The 21,755-nt window shown below is 38.6% G+C and overlaps 1 protein-coding gene and 1 pseudogene across 1 annotated transcript; one reads left to right on the forward strand and one right to left on the reverse strand.

The window, feature by feature from the left end:
- Positions 1-1,877: 1,877 nt before the first annotated feature.
- LOC119535277 (olfactory receptor 9A4-like) lies at positions 1,878-2,819 on the forward strand. The gene has a single exon (XM_037837732.1). The coding sequence runs from the start codon at positions 1,878-1,880 to the stop codon at positions 2,817-2,819; it is 942 nt and encodes a 313-aa protein (XP_037693660.1).
- A 7,229-nt stretch (positions 2,820-10,048) lies between these two features.
- Positions 10,049-10,908, reverse strand: LOC119535278 (annotated as a pseudogene).
- Between the last annotated feature and the right edge of the window lie 10,847 nt (positions 10,909-21,755).

Below are 21,755 nucleotides of genomic sequence, written 5' to 3' on the forward strand. Positions count from 1 at the left end.
CAGGAGTTAGCCTCAGCTAGTCCAAGACAGCATTAGAAGTGACGGTGAAGCTCCCCCATAAGAGGTGAGTGTCTTCTCAAGGCTTCCCTCCTATGAAGGATAGAGTAGGAGAACACCTGCATAGCAGAGTCTAGATCTGATTTCCAAAGAGAACAAGGACAACAGAAGACTGAAGAGTGGGCCATGGTAGCTGCAGAGTGGAAGTGCTCATTTCCAAATTCTTCACCAGAGAAGAGGGCAGATTCAGCTCTTCTGCTCAGTGCAGGGATAGGCACAGCTATTTGCCATTATTCAGGATTCTTCTCTCTCATCTTTCTTCATCCAGTGCTGCTAGGTAGAGAGTTTGGAAAAGTTCATAACAATTTTATCCTTGAAGACTCTGTGCATCAGTAAAACAGCCAGAGAGAGAGAATGCACATTAACAGCACTGTGTTAGAAAAGGAAACAAGGACAGGAAGATGGTAATTTGATGCAGGAAGGAAAATCAAGAAGAGTAGGATTGAGGAGATACAGCAGAATTGGCCCTAGTCAGCATCAAGTCCTATCTAATCAACCATCCATCCTTTCATCTGTCCATCCATCCATCCATCCACCCATCATCTACCCCAAATCATCTACCCAAACTTTTCAGCACTTATTTGGTGCAATAATATTATATATTTACATTAATATCTTTTATTTATATCTACTATATATGCATATATATATATTTATGTGCCCTTCTTGGAATACAGAGATGAACAAGACAAATAATCGCCCTTATGGACTTCACATTCTAATGCGATAGATGGACAAGAAATAAATAAAATAAGTTGCTCATCCCCCATTCTTGCTTTATGATTGATAAATTAACATGCTACATATGTTACTTATTTATCTTGTGTATGATCTAGACTTCACCCTCTACTTGAATATAAGATCAACAGGGAAGAGTTTTTTGTTTGTTTGTTTTGTATTGTATGCTGCTACATTTTTTTTCATGTTAAATGTAGGAATAGAATAAATAAATGTATCATGTAATATCAGGTAATAACACATGCTATAAAGAAAACTACTCCAGTAATGAAAATGTCTTTCCTTTTTTATGTGAGGTGATTAGGAGGGGTCCTTTGAATAGTTGACATTTTTCAGTGGACTGGATGATGTGAGTGGTAGGGACCCAGAATTCCTAAATAGCTGAAGACCTAGGCTATTCCCTGTCAGTGGTTGTTAGTATCTTTCCTTCTTCCCAAGTCTTTGCAGGCACAGTCAGGTCATAGAAGAATGGATCTGAACTGGGATATAATCCTAAACTGTTCTGTGGGATTAACACTGTGGTCAAGCTGGGGACCCAAGAAATCCCAACTGGAGATCTTGCTTCTCTGCAATATAGATTTTAGAAATCTGGGAAAAAAGGGATGTTAACCTTAGACCCCCTCTTTCAGGCCCAAAGTTTCAAAGTTGCATTCTTGAACATAATCTGGAATGACGTCATATCATCTGGTGAAGATGTGGAATTAGTATATTTATCCTAGGAGGAAATAGGACAATCAAAAGTAACCAGTGTAAAGGGTCTTCCCCTTTGCCACCTGAGAAGCCATATACACTGGGGATAAATACAAGGTTTTCCTCATACTTAGAGAGAGGATATGTGTGTTCATCCATTCCAGGGAGTTGACTCCATAGAAAAGGGAGTCTGACTTCTAGACTTGAGATGACTTAGTATTTAGCTCTGGCTTGTAGAGTTCATATTAGTGGGGGCAACTTACATAATCACAAGGTTGGAAAGTGTTCCTCATCCTAATCTGTCTTCTTCCCTCTTGAGAGCAGCACCATGTGGAACAATGCTACCTCTCTTTTTATCTCTAGGTTCCACAAGGAGCAGAAGCAAGGACTAGATGGGCAATCTCTCTAGTGCCACTGAATTCTGCCTTCTAGGCTTCCATGGGTCCCAAGAAGTGCACCACATCCTTTTTGCTACATTCTTTTTCTTCTACTCAGTGACATTAATGGGAAACACAGTCATCATCGTGATTGTCTGTGTTGACAAACGTCTGCAATCCCCAATGTACTTCTTCCTTGGTCACCTCTCTTTCCTGGAGATTCTGATCACAACCATTATTGTCCCCATGATGCTTCAGGGGTTACTTGTTCCCGGGCTTCAGACAATAATTTTAACTGCATGTGTCACACAACTCTTTCTGTACCTGTCTGTAGGGACCACAGAGTTTGTATTAATGGCAGTTATGGCTGTTGACCGTTACGTGGCTGTGTGTAACCCATTAAGGTACAACATAATTATGAACAGTCACACCTGCACTTGGTTAGTGATTGTGTCATGGGTGTTTGGGTTCCTTTCTGAAATCTGGCCCGTCTACGCCACATTTCAGTTTACCTACTGCAAATCAAATGTGGTAGACCATTTTTTCTGTGAAAGAGGGCAACTGCTCAAACTCTCCTGTGATGACACCCTTTTGACAGAATTCATTCTTTTTTTGATGGCTGTTTTCATCATCATCGGTTCTTTGATCCCTACAATTGTCTCCTACACCTACATCATCTCTACCATCCTCAAGATCCCCTCAGCCTCTGGCCGGAGGAAAGCCTTCTCTACCTGTGCCTCCCACTTCACCTTTGTTGTGATTGGCTATGGCAGCTGCTTGTTCCTCTATGTGAAACCCAAGCAAACACAGGCAGCCGAGTACAACAAAATAGTTTCCTTGTTGGTTTCTGTGGTAACTCCTTTCCTGAACCCTTTCATCTTCACTCTCAGGAATGACAAGGTCAAAGAGGCCCTTCGAGAGGGTGTAAAACGCTGCTGTCAATTTCTCAAGGTGTAGCTCTTCTCTAAGTAAGTTTGGCGTTCTTTATGGATTATTCAGTAACCGAGAGCATCCCAACTCCTTCTTATCATTATTGTAATTTCAAAAATCAAGTGTTTGCACAAATGCCACTCGGTTCGTGGAAATAGACAAGGAAGGTAAAAATGAATCCCTTTCTCTGCACACTCTAATATCATAATCTTAATTTCTGCCTGTTTGCACTGTTGAACTCAAGGAAGCATATCCTTATAATGTGAGAAGAACTAGCAAAAAATGTGCACATTTTAAAAGGTTTCTTTTAGCCCAATAAATGCTCATAATCAGTCTCTGAAAATGTATGTCCTGGAAGTGGGAGGAAGAAGGGGCAGAGGTAAAGTGAGACAAGTGTCATAATCAGAGAACAAAGGTAGAGATGCTCACTTTTTTGTTATCTGTTGCCAGGCTCATTCGAATGATTTTCTGCAATTTCCTTACAAGGTTACCATCACATGTGAAAATATCCTAAGGCCCTCTTTTTCAGGCTGTATTTCATATTATCCTGGACTTACTGCTACTGCAAAGTATGCATGTTGGTCAATACATATTGCCACAGACCCAACCTAGCTTGGAGCTATGAAGTTTGGAGTGCTTCATTAATCAAAAAATGGGAGGTGTAGTGAAGAGAAAAATAATTAGGGAGAAGAATGGGACAAAAGATGCATTTTGTTAAAGGTCAGGTTATCATTTATTCCTCTCCTCTTTCGAGTGGATATGGGGGCAGGGACAGATAAGAGTTAAATGACTTATTGTATAGAAAACATCCTGTGTTTTATAAGCAAGTGTTTCTGTTCTGAGTGCCCCTAGACTCAGACCTCAGTCTTCAAAATGCTTCTTGAAGCTTTTACTCCCACATACAACTGTTATCAGTCCCTTTCCATAGATTTTCTTTGTTGGCAGAATCAAGAAAGTGAGAGCTATCCTCAATTCCTAACTCCTTAAGAATTCCAGGGCAGGGCTGTTTACTAATATAATTGTAGGAATTTCACATAATGTTGGAGAAAGAGTTTAGCAGAAGCAGTTCATTTGAAGGATAACACTCAGCACTTCCTGGCAGCACTGAAGTAAGTAAAGAAATTGAGCTGCCCAGCAATGGACTGATGGGTTGACTTAAGTTTCAATGGAGTACACTGAGTAATGCCTTCCTGTCTGTGGGAAGAGAAAAGCTATTGCACATGATTGAGGAATCTGTGCCTCATAAAGATAGCTGAGAAGGTGGTCAGTGGGATCTTAAATGCATCCCCTCCTCTGGGGGGCCATGCACTGTGCCCTGGGGCGTCATGTGGGGAGCTCAGGAGGGGAGGGTTGAACCTGGCTAGGGAAAGGGCAGGCTTTTTCTATAAACACAGTTGCCCCTTCTCTCCAAGTCCAATTCATGATCGTCTACTCTAACCAGAAAGAATAGCTTTTATTTAATCCATTAACCCAGAGAGGGTGACTTTTTCTAATTTGTGCAAAGAATCCATTAACCCAGAGAAGGTGACTTTTCCTAATTTGTACAAAGAATCCATTAACCCAGACAAGGTGACTTTATCTAATTTGTACAAAGACTCTGCATGGCTTAAGTTGTCCCAGGGCTGGTGGAGACAAATTAAGAGGGCAGAGAAGAGAAGCTTCGTGCCCTAGCATATGTGTTCCTCAGTTTCTTAACCCTTCATTACCCATGCTTCTTTCTCCTTCTTTGTTCACTGTTCATTCCTCCATCAACTTTCCTATTTTTTTTCTTATCTTTGTTCTTTCCTTGTCCCTTGTTCCTCTCTCTCCGTCTTCCCTTGCCCCTGCATTTCACAATGAATCAAAGTTCTGATCAACCTCTATTGCTGCATTCCTATTCCTCCCTTCCCTCTTTCCTCAACTAACATTCCATTCTTGTCCTATATCTCAAGTGATAAAATATTCCAAAAACCTCTTTAAGTCCCTGACTTTTTGCTTATTTGCTTGAATGAATCTGTCTAACAAGGGCTGGGAAAACCCTATAATGTTGAGTCATGAATATAGGAGGAGGAGGAGGGCTCTAGGTCAGGGGACTGGCACTGGGGCATTAAAATTTTCTTGTGCCAAGGCCCAGCATTTTCTGTTTGATCTTTGTTCCTAAGTGAAGGAAGGTTGCTACCCTTTTCCTGCATGCCAAACTTATTCTGCTTTTCCTTACCTTAGAAGCTGGGAGACAGATACATCTACTTGCTGGGAGCTCTGATTTCTCATGTTGCAGACATCTCCCCACACCTGCACCACTAAAATGTCCACACTGTGAAGCCTCAATAGCTCTTGATCCATTTATTTTTCTTCTTTCTTCCTCACTAGTATGCACAGACGTAATCAATATTGATATCTAAAAAGAAATGATAATTGTAGACGTTTGTTTGAACTACATATTCACATGCAATAACCACACAGAAAACAATTCTTATGTATACTTTGAGGTATGACAAATTAAATGTGCTACAATTTTTAGTTAATTTAAGCATATGTAGCTGTTAGTAAATACTTTGTAATCTTATATTTATATGTTCCTTGTAAAAACAAAGACAAAAACTAGAGAAGATACTACTTCCAACTAGGAAAGTTTTTAACAGAATATCCTCTGGAATATTTCCATGGTGAAAGTGAAGTTGTTGTCTACCTAATTCCTTTTACACAACTTTGACCTTACATTCAGTTTTTTTGTTATATTTCCTACAGTTGTTCCTCTATATCTATACTTAATGATACATAAATGCTGATGTTTATTAAACAAATTAAAATACTAAAATACTAAAATTTCTCTTTTATATCAATAGTCCTACTGGCAGATAAGAAGGTATGATATGCAATTAAAATAAGTGTTTTAGAATAGCCACCATACATATTTATTTCCTCTGTATCTTATTGAGATATCTTCAGTATTTTATCAATATTCTTCATAATTACCAACACCATGCAGAACTATGATTTGGCTCATTTGTCTAACTCTAATGTTTGCTCTGAATCTTTATTTTGACCCATGAACCTTCACAAAATTTTCCAGTAAAGACACTAAATATAAATTATGTTTGTGATTGATTTCTATGTACTGAACACCTAATGCATGTCATACACAGTTCTATATGCTTGTGAAACCCATTGGAAGAAGGGGACCAGTATATATTGATTGTATGCCAAGGAACATGTAATTTCTGTATCTGTTTGTCAATCCTGGTGGTAACCTATGAGGAAATTCATTTAACAGATGAGAAAATAGATGCTTAGACACTTTAAGTAATTTACTAATGTATTCTTAGCCATCAACTGTATCACACTCATCAGGTTCGAAAAAAGTAAAACTCTGGCAATACCAGTGTTGTTATGGATGGATGGTTATAGAAGCTCTTTATTGCTGATGGGAGTACAAAATAATGTGATCCAATTAATTAAATAGTACCAAACATAGTGAATGTGAACCGTGCATATCCTATGACTTGCTTTCAACTGTGTTGACTCTTGCCTCAGCTGCACTGAATCTAAGAATTAGTCCATGAAAGAAATTCTTCAACCCTCATATTACACTTTTTTCTTCCTAACATTTTCATTTGTTCTTTCTTATAATTTTTTTCTCTGCTGAAATTCCAATCCTGTTTATGCATATTGCCCATTTTCCTACTCCATCATTTAACATGTTATTTCACTTGTATATTAAGTGAATATTTTATAGTGTAACATTTTAATTCATTTTATGATTTTCTTCACTATGTTTTTGAGTTATTTTTCAGTAGTTGCTTAGGATTTACTATATGCAGCTTAATTTCTCAGACTCTACTTCAGATTTATGCTAGCAATTCTGGTGAGATATACAAATGTTACTGCTATTTAACTCTCTTTCCTGTCCACCTTTTATGCTATTATTGTCATACATATTGCACCGACATATGTTACAAACCCAACAATATATTGTTAAAATTATTACTTTTAAAGAAGCTGAGTAAAGAAGGGAGAGCAAGAATGTATTTGCAGTCTTTGTTAATTAACCTTCTTAGTTACCATTTCTAGTTCTCTTCATTCACTCCTTTGTATTCAAGCAACCATTAAATGTAACTTCCTTTCCCACAATTTTTCTCCCACCCACCTCCTGTGAGCTGTTATTGAAAATATATTACATTTCTGTATGTTAAACTCCCAACAATATAATTATATATTGATTGTGTTATACTATTGCCTTTTATATTAGATAAGAGTGAGAGAATAAGAAACATGTGTTTATACTGGCTTTTATATTTTATTTTGTCTTTTATATTTACAAAATTATATTTACCTGTGCTCTTCATTTTTTCATGTGGATTCAAATTACTTTCTGCTATAACTTGCTTTCAGCCTGAAGAACTGGGGGGAAACATCTTTACCTTGCCTTCATTTTTGAAAGAAAGTATTGCTGAATATAGGCTTTTGGCAGACAGTTATGTTTTTTTCTTCTTCAGCCTTTTAACAATATCATTTCACTATCTTTTGCCCTGCGTTGTGTCTGATGAACAGTTTACTGGTATACCTATTGGGGTTCCTTTGTATGTGATGAGTTGTTTTCCTTTTGCTGCTTTCAAGATTTTCTCTTTGAAACTGAGGTTCTTGGATATTTAGATTAACATTTTCCATCATCTTGGGAAATTTCCAGCCATAATTTCTTCTCCTTGGTACACAGTGCTGAATTGTAATTTGTTTTCTCTGGTAAGTGTAATGCAACTTTGGGCAGTATTCCTTTTTCTGTAATTTCTAGTTCAGTGACTGAAACCACTAAATTCTGAACATATATGTTGGTGTGCTTAATAATGATCCACATTTTTCTGAGGCTCTATTTATTTTTGTTTATTCTTTTTCCTTCATGTGCTTCAGCTTGCATAATCTCTCCTGATCTTTCTTCATATTTACTAATTCTTTTCACTACCAGTTCAAATTGACTATTGAGTTCTTCTTGCAAATTTTTCCTTTCAGTTATTGTATTGTTGATGCCACAATTTCAATTTGCTTCTTTAATATATCATCTATTTCTTTACTATTATTTTCCATTTGGTGAGACATTGTTATATCTTCCTTTAATGCTGAGAATATATTTATAATGGCTGCTTTGAAGTCTGTCTCTTAATTCTGATATTTGTTCCTCTCACAGGCAACTTCTGTTGCTTACATTTTTTCCCCTCTATGTGGGTCAAATATAACTGTTTCTTTGCATTTTTCATAATTTTTTTCATAAACAGGACATTTTAGATGCAATATTGTATCAACTCTGGATATTGATACCCACAGTCACCCCAGCCCACACACCAGTCTTGTTGTTTTGGCTTACTTGTGTATGTGTGTTTTTGTTTTGTTTTGTTCTGTTTTCCCCCATAGTGACTAACTGGAGTACTTTAGTGTAGTCTTTTACCCAACAGTATGAAGTTTCTGAACTTCTCACAATCCACCAGGTCACCACACCCATGCTCCAGTGAGAGTTGGCTGCTAATGGCTTGCATTTCCCCCTTCTTCATATAATTGCAACCATTAACCTTCCAGGGAAGCCCCCATTCCAATGTGGACTGACTGACACAGTAAGCTATCCCACTGACTCAACATGAATCCAACCCCATGGAGCAATTTGTTTTTCAGAGGACTCAGGCGACTTGGCCAAACCCAACTCCAACTGAACTCACAGCCTTGATTCACCTTCTTGCCTTGCCCTATTCTGCTTTCTCATTCTCCTTTTTCTGAAAGCCCTCCCACAATAATGAGTTCTTCAGGCTCTGTTTCTGGGGAGCCTGATCCAAATCAGTTGCTGTTGGAAGTAATCCTTAAAGTTGACTCTTCTGATGGGAATCTATAGATGGATCACTTGCTAACCAAATATTAATGAAAGCCCCATTACTGGTGGTATGAAAAGACCCTAGAACGATTGCAGTGATGTAGCAGTGCATTCCTAATATTTTATCTTTGGTAAACTAGCATTTGAGAGGTCCAAGAAGAAACAGTAAATTAAGGAGTGTGGAATTTGGTAGATGGTATTAAATGCCATTGTTGAGAAGAGAAAATGACAGGGAAAGACAATGGAATAAATGTGTTATTCCAAATGGAATAAATGTGTTATTCCAAATGGAATATGGAACATAATAGTCTCTCAGAATATACATAACTGGAAAAAGAACTTAATAGATTTGCCACAATTCCCTGCCTTCTTGCAAGTGAAGGTTTTTAATCATACAGCAGAGCCACTTTATTTTATCTTTCTGAAAATCTCCATGGATTTTTCCTTCCTGAAACCCAAATAATTCCAGAAAGATTTTTTAAATACATTCTTATACAAATGGAGAATTATACAGTTTTAATTTAAATTCAATTTTCTCTGTATTTCTCTCAGATTCATGGGTAACTTGTCAATTCATATTTCATAATGTCCATCTTATATTCAGTGTGTAACTCAGGTTTTGTCTCATTCGAAAGGCAATCCCCAGCATCAAGTCTGCTTGGTATTCCTAATACATCCTCATAAAACTGCATGTGAGTCTATCATTGAATTTTCTCCACTATGTTGGAGAAATAGCACTTTATTGTTCTTTCTCTTCATTTGGCTAAGAGATTTATACAGATAAGGACAATCTATGCTTTATTTATCTTTTTAACCTGTACCTGTATAACATCTGGCTTGTGAAATCCACTCATTGTTGGTAGAATAAATGAGTAAAATAAATAAATGAATGATTATATCATGAACTACATAAATATTGAAAAACAGTCATTTAATTTTGGTTAAGTATTATTCCTCAGCTTATTCCCATGTAACCCAAGAAATCTTGGTGCACGCATTCATCAATGTGGCACATAATGAAGTAAAAAATAAATAAACACACATGCACAGGGATGGATAATTTCTCTTGATCAGAGGATAATTCCCAACCGCTCTTCTTTGAAAGGAAAGCCAATGTACTTTCCCTTTACTGAAAGCCCCACACATGGCTTCTCAGTATCCCCATATATTCAGAGTTCTTGTAGCTGCCAGTGAACATAAAGAGCACTTCCATAGTGGTGTATGAGAGCTTCAGGTCAGACAGAGTAATATTGAAGATTCATTGCAGTCGTCATCCAGAGCCACAAAGAAATAAACCTCAAGAAACTTGGCAGTGATGCTCCCACCCAGCCCAGTTCTCTGCTTCCTCACAGAACTACTTGACTGGGTTTGATCAGGACCTCTGGCTCATCATATTACTTCTGAATGCATTTTAACCTTTATATCTTCACCATATAGCTGGTTTGCCTGGCTCACTGCAGAAGGTTAGGAAAAAGGGATTGAGTAAAGGGGTGAGGACTGAAGTCGTCAATGCTACCTCCTTGTTGACTTCCACAGAGTGTGATTATCCAAGTCTAAGACAGAAGAAAATGGTGCTACTGAAGCCAGTGAAAAACAGGGTGAGGTAAGAACCACATGTGGCAAAGCCTTCTGGTATCTACTGACAGAGGAGAACCATAGCACAGTGGTCAAGATGTAGCCATGGGAGATGAGCATCACCAGGAAAGAGCTGAGACCCAAGGCTAAGGTAATCATGAAGACCTAAGTTTCCAGCAGGCCTGTACCTGACAGGCCAGTGGCAGCAGAGGAGCATTGTCACAGAAGAGGTGGCTAATGACATCGCCATGACAATAATTCAGATGAATCTGTGAGAGGGTAGTAGGTACTGGCTTGGAGAGGAGATGCCCCAGCTCATCATAGTGCCATAGTGCAGTGGGTGGCAGATGGCCATGAAGTGTTCAAGGGCACTGTCTCCAGAATGACTGAGAAAATGGAGCCCAGGGAAAAGTAGAAGTAGAACTGGACCATGCAACTGGTGAAGGAAATGACTTGTGGGTGACCAGAAGGTCTGAGAACATCCGAGCAAGGCAGTCATGGTCAACAAGATCTCTAGCATAGAAAAGTTTCCTAGGAAGAAGTACATGAGAGTGTGAAGATCGGTGTTGGTCATAACCATGGTGATGGTGTGTTTCCCATGAAGACGGGATGCTGAAGCAAAAGGAAGTGCTCATACAACAGTTCCTGCAGGTTACCTAAAGAGATGAAGCCCAAGAGGAGAAATTCAGAAGGGTGGCTCATCTTTGTCATGCTTGAAGGGCTGGGTCCCTGCAAAGAAAGGAAACAAGAGACAAAGATGGAGTGCCAGATATGAAGACATAGAGTTAGAGAAAGAGAATTACTGATCTTGAAATAGAGACAGACAGAAATAGAGAAAGAGAAGCAAGAAGAGAAAGGAAAATGGTAATAAACAGAAAAATCCAGAGAAAGAGATAAAGATAACAAAAACAGAATTTAGATTTACAGATGAACATAGTTAGGGAGTGAGAGGAGTGAAAGGCATGAAAGTTATTGATAAGGAGAGAGAATACTAGAGAGGAGCAGAATAAGAAAGATGACATAAAAACAGACACTGACACTTAGGAGAAGGCAAGAAGGAAACAAGGAGAGACAGAGAGAAGCAGCAGAGGAAGTCCAAAGTTGAGAGAGGGAGAAACAGACAAAAACATGGAAAAAAGGGGAACGAAGGATTTCAGGAGATGAGATGAGAGTCACTATTAATCTGTCATGTCTCAGTGCTCTGGGTCTCTTATTGATGCTGGGTGTCTGTGTTCTGACCAAGAGGTTGTGCACCAAGACTCTTCTAAAGGATCCTTGCAAGTGTTATTGGCTCTCTCTCTCTCAAGAACCCTTACACATTCACATTTCTTCACCAATGATCATGAAATTAGTGGAAAGTTAGAGTTTTGAGTTGACATATTAGCTTTCTTTAGGGAAGCCATCTGGTATATGAGAGCAGAAGGGACCCAGGAGGTCATGGAAAGGAGAGTCAGTATCCAGGCTGGACTCCAAGTCATTACAGATGGGCAGCTTCCTACCTTTGCTGGTGCAGGGTCTCTCCCACACCTCTCTTTCTCCTCTAACCCTCTTAGAGTGTTTTTGATCATAAAATATGGAATGAGATTTCCTGCTTTTGAATTCTGTCTATACTCCTTGATTGTTGTGGTCATAAGCAAATTATTTATCCTCTCACAGGCTCAGTTTACTCAGCTATAAAATGAAGATAGATAATAATAGTACTTAGCACTTAGCTCTAGGCATATTGTAATGATTAAGTTAGTAAACTCAGTAGAATAACTGGTGCATACTAAGTGCTCAACAAACAGGTCTTGTCATTGCTATCATTGTTATGTTATGTCTGCCAATGAAACTTAGAGTTTCTTTACTCATCATTCCACACCTCTTTTTGGTAGCAAGTTGTATAATGGGTGTGTTTGTGTGTGTGTGTGTCTGTGTGTGAATATATCCCAGTTCTTTGCCATTCCTTACAAATTCATTTCACTAAAAGAATACTTTAAAAATCTTTCAGACATCCAACAAAAATAAGTAGTACAACATAAGCTATCGATAGTGGAAAAAGCAAAACTGTATGTATATATATATACACACATATATACATATATACCCTGACTTTCTCTCTGGCTTAATAATAGGTTCCTTTGAGGCTGTGTCCTGGACACAAAACAATGACATTCCAATTTAGAGAAGATGGCTTCTTTCCCTAGCAGCCCTGCATCTACCCACTGAAAAAGCTTAACCATTAGTCTTAATCTATATCCAACATCCACTGTATCCACTGTCAGTCATTCTGTTTGTGTTGACTGAGACCAGACTGGTTAGCCTCTAAGCACAGTGACTTCTTGTAAAGCTGCTCAGGTTAAGACATTCATGTCTGGAGACTCTGGCATGTTTTGGTCCACTCTGTGATTCAATAGACATACTCTGTTGTCCTTGGTTAGTGTCTTACAAATGGCAATGGTGACACAGCTTTGTGCACAACTGTAAAGGGGGAACACTGCTGGACAAGTGACTCCACAAGCTAAAACATCTCTAATAGTTACCTTGATGTCCTAATCAAGGGCTCACCCTGTCTCACTACAAAGCTTAGGGCAGCAACATGGACGTGAAGCTGGAGGGTGGGAATGAAGGATTTCAGAAGATGAGATGAGAGTCACTATTTCCATTTCCTTTCTCTCAAGGATGATTGTTAATCTGTCATGTCTCAATGCTTTTGGTCTCTTATTGATGTTTAGAGATGAAGATAGGCTGAAATGAAACTTAGACTCCAGCCTAGAAATCTCTGTGGGAATGACGTGAAAGCAAGGAGCCCTCTGGGGACTTGTGAGAGGCTGCAGTAACTCCTTAAAATGATGATAGGTCTTCCATTTGGGGGAGGCTACATCTGTGAAAAATACCTGAATGAAGAAAGGGACAGAGACCTGGATCCACCTAAGCAGCTAATGGACAAGGATCAGTTCCATGTCAGTGCCTGTCACCTGGCCTATTTCCTTCTTCATGGGACTGTGGAAGAAACATGAGATCATGAGAAAACAAAAGGGAATTTCCCCAGCTGGACTGAAATCATGGCAGGATAGGTACATAGTTGGGCATGGATCCAGAGTTTTCATTTGGAGATTTTTTTCCTTCTCTCTAATTCAAAGATTGGAGATCTGGAGAATCAGGGTATGTAGGCCCCAGATCATAGCACCCTCTTGTCTGCTGGCTCTAAAGTGTCATCTGGAGAAGTTGGAGAATCAAAAGAGGAAGTTTAAGAGCAGACATCTGCCCTTCAGAGTCGGGGACCCTGATGGATACATCTTAGGAAATGGCCAGAATGAAGGGCATGTAGGTAACTCCTGTGACACAATGTACACAAAAAGCTCAGGATAAAGTTGAAGGGACCCTGGTAGTTGCCCCCTTCAAGGATCAGGCTACCTAGTAATCTCTAGGTCATGGTCCTATGTCTCAAAGAGGTTCAGATTTCCTAGATGCCACCAAACTCAAGCCTTCCCACACCTGCACCGACACACAGAAATAATGCTAAAGAGATATGAAGCAAAAGCTTCACAATGAAGATTTTGCAAACGGGTCTGAGTTTAAGAACTGCCAGAGCTGCGATTGGTTGGCCAGGAAATCTTCCTGTAGCACCTGCAGCTGGAACCATGTTTTCAGGACAGTGACAGAGATAGTAGACATGGATTTTACTCATTCTGGAAATAAATAGTAGTGAAGGAGTAAATGAGTATCATGTCCATGAGCAAACTATGATTTGCCACCTATATCTCAAGTGACATAATATTTCACATTCTCCCTTTATATTCTGCAGGGATCCTTATTTGTTTATCTAAACTAGATTGTCTAACACAGGGATAAGAAATCTTGTAAGGCTGAGCATTGAGGATGAGAGATAGAGTTCAAGGTTAGGGGTGATGAGAGGATTTTTCAGATAGTGAATGCTCATATATTGTTATCACAAAACTTAGTGGTTTAAAACAACAGTTATTTGATTATATTTCAAAATTTTTTGGTCTGGATTTAGGACATCAGTCCTCTGGGTTATTCTTCCATGTGTTCCATTAATATTCTAATTTGTTAGCATAAGGAAGTGATGGAGCAAGGCAGATAAACCATGAATGTACTGGACTACCAAGTTACCATGACAAATATTAATTTCCCCAGCAACTGACTAACATGGCTTTCAATTTGTATTCATATTGATAATAGTTACTCAAACCAACTCTATATGGTGTAGTTCAAATTTGAATCATATCAATCTGATCCCAAAGGATCTGCTGTTAACTTTCATGTTGTTTGGCTTCACAATCCTAAACAGAATTTGTGTACTGCACAGTTGATTTTTATTTATGAATATCTACCATTTGAAGGACATGTTGATGGTTGCTTGGCAATATAAGAGATATGGGGCAAAAAGAATTCATATATATTGAGTCTATATTAATTCTGAAAATAACTTGTGATATTGAAGCTCCTTTTCATTAACTTCATAGACTGTGATCTTTCCTCTACATCACATCAGGAATACTACACAGCGAGGACTGTTCTAAAACATCTTATCTTGCAGCTTGGCTTTGATGGAAACTATCTAACTTAAAATTATCCACTATACTTAACAAGGTAAACTTAAAATTAATAAGGAAATGAGGATCCAAAAATAACTTATGGATAATTATTGTTCATCCATATTGCTGTATAGTGAATAGCGAGAGAGAAAATAGCAGGTTATTTGAGGTCTGACAGTGATCTTTGAAGAAAGATATGGAGGAGATGTTTGGCAGAGAGAGAAGTTGGACTGTGAATACGTCACAGCAGAGATTTCAGCCAATCCCACAGGGAGTGCTGGAGCTTAGATTGCCCCTGAGAATTGTCCTGAATTGTGTCCCAAATTGAAATATGTGTGCTGGGTCTTTGTACTTTTGCCTCAACCAGCCATTGGATGTCGGCTGCAATCTTGGGCCAAGCACTTTCTTTTGACTGAGGAAAAATTCTGGGATTAGCTGCAGCTGTGTTCTGGAGCAATGCACCACAGCATCCATACAAGGGTATTTGGAGAGGACCTAGCAAGGAATCAGACATATCTCAAGAGGTTAGAGAAAGCTTCTCCAAGACCATGATCATTAAATGATATCTGGAGTTAAGTAGAAAAACTGAGTAGGACAGAGAATGAGCACTCCAAGTGATGGAGCAGCATGCACCAAAGCACTTGAAAGAAAGTGTTTCTGGACAGCACAAGGTGAAGGATGAGTGACACATGATGGCAATAGAGAGAAGTATTTCTAAAAATTATTCAGGGCCTCACAGGGTATGACACTTTAACCAAAAGGTGGTTAGAAAATTATAAATAGAAAGAGAACTGATCCAACCTGTATTCAAAAATATCTCTCTGGCTGGAATGGGGAGAATAGCGTAGAAAAGGGAAGCAAAGTTAGATGTGGAAAGTCAATTACAAGACTTTTGTTGTAGGCAAGTGAGGAATGTTCCTTTTCATGCCCTCCTTTGTGGATGGTGGCTCAAACCTTGCTGTAATAACCTTATCTAGTTTATTACCTCACCATAATGGTTTTTCTTTTCTCTGGACCATGATGACTTCACCTCTCTCCTCTGCCCTCAGTGCTCTTATGTGAGAAAGTCAGACATTGGCACAGAGTTGCCTTAAGCTTAGAGGACTTTCACCAAAGAGTTTGACTCACCTGTAGAATACAGTATAAATTTATGTACAGTTATCCTATAACTGCCCCAGGATGGTATCTAGGAAAAGTTGATTCTGCCAAAAAGGTTAGCTCTGCAGAGGGGTTTTCAGTGGAAAACTGAAAGACTCAGTACTTCACTAAGAAGGAGACTCAAGGACTAGCTCCATTTGTGCTCCTTGCTCCTTTATTTGCATAAGATAAAGTTTTTGTAGGAAAAAAATAGACATCAGGTAGATCAATGCACTGCTATTTTAAATGAGAAAACCAGACCCAGATGGGTGAAGGCTCACACTGAATAACACACAGCTATTAAGTATGCAAAGCAATTAGACTCAGGTTTTCTGATTCTAATTCCAATAATTCTTCCATCGTTTTACACCATTTTGAGATATTTTCACTTGCAATGAAGATGTTATGCACTTTACAATTTTTATAGGCTTTACTAGTGGGAGGTGTCTTCCTCTTCACAATTTCCTATTCCTACAAGAGGTGTTTGCAGAAACTTACTCAAATGTTTGTTGATAGAACTTGGGCAAAGAGATGTGTGAAGAGGGAAATGTGTGTTGGGATGTAGCTGTAATTGTCTGACATCCATCAGAGCTACATAAGCCCTCTCCTTTTTTTCTTTCTCTTTATCTTCCCCCACAAGATACAGATTGCACTTAACCTCACACTCTTTCCTTATTCTAATCGTCTTCTGATTTACTATCATATTTTCTTTATCCTTCACCTGCTTTTACCTTTATCTCTACCCACCTGACCCCCAGTGATGAGCTACATTCATTGTTATATATTTTGGATTTATCTTTTTAAAAATATTTTTCAATTTATTGAGAATAATTTTTATACAAATGTACCATTTTAATCATAAGTTTCATTGACAATGAGAGAATTTATACACACATAAAACCACCATCATAACAAATTATAGAACACATTCATCACACAAAAGTTTTCTTAATGCCCCTTCTCAGCCAATCCCATCACCAATCCAAGATTCAAGAAACCATTACTATGGGTTCTGTTGCTATAGTTATGATTTTAATTTCTTGGATTTATTAAATGAAATAATACTAACTTTTATTCTGGCTTCTTTTTTTCTTAACACAACTTTTAAGGACTCATCCATTATTATGCAGCTATCAATAGTTCATTCCTTTTAATTACTGAGTAGTATTTCACTATATCTGTGCAACACAGTTGGTTTAGCCTTTCCCCTGTTGATGGTCATTTGAGTTGTTCACAGTTTGCTGTGAATAAAACTGCCATGAACATTCATAAACAAGTCTTTGTATGGACATATGTTTTCATTTATCTTGGTGAATATATGAGTGGAATTGCAGCTTTATAAGGCCAGTATATATATAACTGTGGTTGTTTGTACCATTGTACCTTCCTTCTAGCAATGTATGATAGTTCCAGTTGCTCCACATCTTCACCAACACTTAATATAGTTAACTCAATGAAATAAATTTGTTTGAGTCTGTGTCTGAATTCTTCATTCTATTCTATTGATTTATATGCCAATAGATATACATGATATTCTCTAATATCACACTGTCTTGATTACTGTAGCTTTATAATAAGGCTTAAAATAAGATATTGTAAGTCCCTCATCTTTGTTCTTTTTCAAAAATTGCTTTGCTATTCTTGATGCTTCATAATTACATCAAAATTTTAGAAATCAGCCTGTGAATTTAAACACAAAAGTCTCCTGGACTTTTTATTCAGATTGCATAGAATCTTTAGACTAACTAGGTATGAATTGCCATACTAACAAATTTGAGTCTACTGATTCATTACAATTGAATATCTCTCCTTTTCTTTATGACTCCTTTAATTTCTATTAGCAGTGTTTTTAGTTTCAAATGTATAGGTCTTGCACTGATTTTATTAAATAGATCCCTCAATTTTTCATGTTTTTGGTTGCTATTTAAATTGTATTTTTAATTTCCATTTCCAAAGTTCTTTTCTAGTGTATTGGAATTGACCTTTTATCCTATAACCTTGCTAAACTCACATATTATTTTTAGTAGTTTCTCTCTCTCTCTGTGTGTGTGTATGCATGTGTGTGGACTTCTTAGGGTTTTCTAAATACAGGATTATGTCATCATATTTCTCTATTTCCTAACTGTAAGCTTTTATTATCATTTTCTTCCTTTATTTCACTGGCTGGGATTTCCAGTACAACATTGAATAAAAATAAAATTCCTCTGTCTTAGAGGAAATAAGTTTTCATCACTTAGTTTGTTGTTAGCTCTAGACTTTTTGTAGTTTCTGTTTAACAGTTAGGGGAAGTTCCCTTTTATTCCTAGTATTCTCAGAGGTTTTAATCCTCAATGGATGCTGAATTTTTTCAAATGTCTTTTCTGCCTCTACTATAATGATCATATAGTTTGTGTTGTCAGTTGTAACATGGTGAATTACACAGATTGGTCTTCTAACATTAAAGCAACCTTGCATTTCTGGGCTAAACACTACTTTCTTATGGTATATTATCTTTACTGATGTGCTGGTTTAGATATATTATGTCCCCCATGAAAGTCATGATCTTTTAACCCAATCTTGTAGGGTGGAACATTCTGATTGAGTATTCCCATTGAGATGTGACTCACCCAACTGTGGGTGATATCTTTGATTAAATTGTTTCCATGGAGGTGTGGACCCCACCCATTCAGGGTGGGTCTTGATTAGTTCACTGGGGAATTTAACAGCAGCAGAGACTTTTGGAGAGATGCTAGGGAGCTGACAGAGATACTCAGAGATGCTTAGAGTTGCTGACAGAAGGACACTTGGAGATGCTAAGCTAAGGATGCACAGGAGCTGAGAGAGGAGCTGAAACACAACCCCTGACCAGCAGACACCAGCCATGTGCCTTCCCAGCTGACAGAGGTGTTCCGGACACCATCACCCATTCTTAAGTGAAGGTATCCTCTTGTTGATGCCTTTTTTTTTTAAATTCAGTTTTATTGAGAAATATTCACATACCATACAGTCATTCATGGTATACAATCAACTGTTCACAGTACCATCTTATAGTTGTGCATTCATCACCCCAATCTATTTTTGAACAATTTCCTCACACCAGAAAGAATCAGAATCAGAAATAAAAATAAAAATAAAAATAAAAATAAAAAACCCACCCAGATCACCCCCCCCATCCCACCCTATATTTCATTCAGGTTTTGTCCCCATTTTTCTACTCATCCATCCATACACTGGATAAAGAGAGTACGATCCACAGGGTTTTCACAATCACACTTACTGTCACCCATTGTAAGCTACATTGTGATACAATCATCTTCAAGAGTCAAGGCTAGTGGGTTGCAGTTTGGTAGTTTCAGGTATTTGCTTCTAGCTATTCCCATATATTAAACCCTGAAAAGTGTTATCTATATAGTGCGTAAGAATGTCCACCAGAGTGACCTCTCGACTCCATTTGAAATCTCTCAGCCACTGATGCTTTATTTCATTTCATTTCACATCCCCCTTTTGGTCAAGAAGATGTTCTCAATCCCATGTTGCCAGGTCCACATTCATCCCTGGGAGTCATATCCCGTGTTGCCAGGGAAATTTACACCCCTAGGAGTCAGGTCTCACGTAGGGGGGAGGGCAGTGAGGTCACACGCCAAGGTGGCTTAGTTAGAGACAGAGGGCCACATCTGAGCAACAAAGAGGCACTCAGGGGGAGACTCTAAGGCACAATTATAAGCAGGGTTAGCCTCTCCTTGCAGCAACAAGCTTCATAGGGGAGCCCCAAGACAGAGGGCTCAGCACATCAAACCGTCAGTCCCCAATGTTAGTGAGAACATCAGCAACAATCCAGGTGAGGAAGTCCAACACCTCTGCATCCTTCCCTAGCTCTTCAGGGGGGCCCTGAATATATATTTTTATTCTGTACCCAAATTACTTTAGGGCGTGTTGCTATTTCATTCTAATCTATACAGACCTACCATAGCTCACTTCCTATTCAAAGTTCCATGTAATTGTAGTGTTTGAACAAACTGACTGTAGAAGTTATATTGTTTAGAAAATACAGATCCTATGCCAAATAAACATCTCTTCCCTTGGTCTCACATGGAAGTTGAAGTTTGAACACAGTCAGTTTCAACCTTTACCCTTTGGCCCGATTTGCTCTAGTCTTAACCAGATCTGCTTTATTCATGTCTCTAATAGAAGTCTGGGTTCTGTTTCAGCATTTTTTTTTAACAGTTGCTGTATGCATAATTACTGATATTCATATCTGCCAAGCTCTAGCTCTGAGTTTCAGGTGTCACTCAGATACCCAATGTTCTAGAGACCAATCAGTTTATACGTTAAGGGATCAACATCTCAAAGTTTGGAGATAGCCATTTCAATTAAGGAACAGATTTGACTGCTGTAAGGGCTTACAATCTAGGGACCATTACAGTAATCATTTCCCTGTTATGCTGTGTTCTAAGACTTAATTCTGAGTTTATACATTATATTTTGTCCATATTGGTGAGGCATTATAGTGTTTGCCTTGGTTTCTGGCATACTTCACTCAACATGCTGTCTACAGGATCCATTCACCTCATTGCGTGTGTCACAGCTTCACTCCATCTCGTAGTTGCTCAATATTCCATTGTATGCATACAACACAATTCATTATTCTGCTCCTCAGTCAGTGTACCCTCAGGCCACTCCTCCCATTGCAAATCATGAACACTGCCTCCACAAACACCAGTGTGCAAATGTCTACCCATGTCTCCGCTCCTGGATCTTCCAAATACAGACCCCACAATGAGGTCGCAGGACCCTGTGGCCCCACATACTCAGCTTCATGTGGTGCCACCACAGTGACTTCCAGAAAAGCTACACCATTCTGCCTCCTCATCTCCATGTTTTCTCCAGCACTTTTACCTCTACTTTTTTCCTACAATCTTATAGAGATACATCCACATAACATACAACCATCCACAGTGTGCAATCAGTTGTTCCTGGCATCATTGCATAGTTGTACATTTATCACCAGCACTTGAACATATTGATTCTTATGAAAAAATGCTTTTTTTTGTTTGGTGAATAATACAAAAGATAATAAAAATAAAAATAAAAATGTCATATGTTCTAGTTTGCTAATGCTCCCGGAATGCAAAACACCAGAGATGGACTGGCTTTTATAAAAGTGGATTTATTTGGTTACACAGTTACAGTCTTAAGGCCATAAAGTGTCCAAGGTAACACATTAGCAATTGAGTACCTTCCCTGGAGGATGGCCAGTGGTGTCCAGAAAACCTCTGTTAGTTGGGAAGGCACGTGGCTGGCATCTGCTCCAAAGTTCTGGTTTCAAAATAGCTTTCTCCCAGAACGTTCCTCTCTAGGCTGCAGTTCCTCAAAAATGTCACTCTTAGTTGCACTTGGGATATTTGTCCTCTCTCAGCTTCTCCAGAGCAAGAGTCTGCTTTCAACGGCCATCTTCAAACTGTCTCTCTTCTGCAGCTCCTGTGCTTTCTTCAAAGTGTCTCTCTTGGCTGTAGCTCCTCTTCAAAACATCACTCACAGCTGCACTGAGTTCCCTCTGCCTGTCAGCTCATTTATATGGTTCCACTGATCAAGACCCACCCTGAATGGGTGAGGCCATGCCTCCATGGAAATATCTCATCAAAGTTATCACCTACAGTTCGGTGGGGCACATTTTCATGCAAATCTAATCAGCACCAAAATGTCTGCCCCACAAGATTGCATCAAAGAATATGGCTTTTTCTGGGGGACATAATACATTCAAACTGGTACATCATATAATACAATATAATAGTAAGGACAAAAACAATACCACTACCAAGAATCTCATATCCCTCCCTTATATCCCACTCTCATACACATTTAACTTTGGTATATTGTCTTTGTTACATTTAATGGAAGCAT

Source organism: Choloepus didactylus, chromosome 5 (genome assembly GCF_015220235.1).
Source record: "Choloepus didactylus isolate mChoDid1 chromosome 5, mChoDid1.pri, whole genome shotgun sequence".
NCBI classification, from domain to species: domain Eukaryota; kingdom Metazoa; phylum Chordata; class Mammalia; order Pilosa; family Megalonychidae; genus Choloepus; species Choloepus didactylus.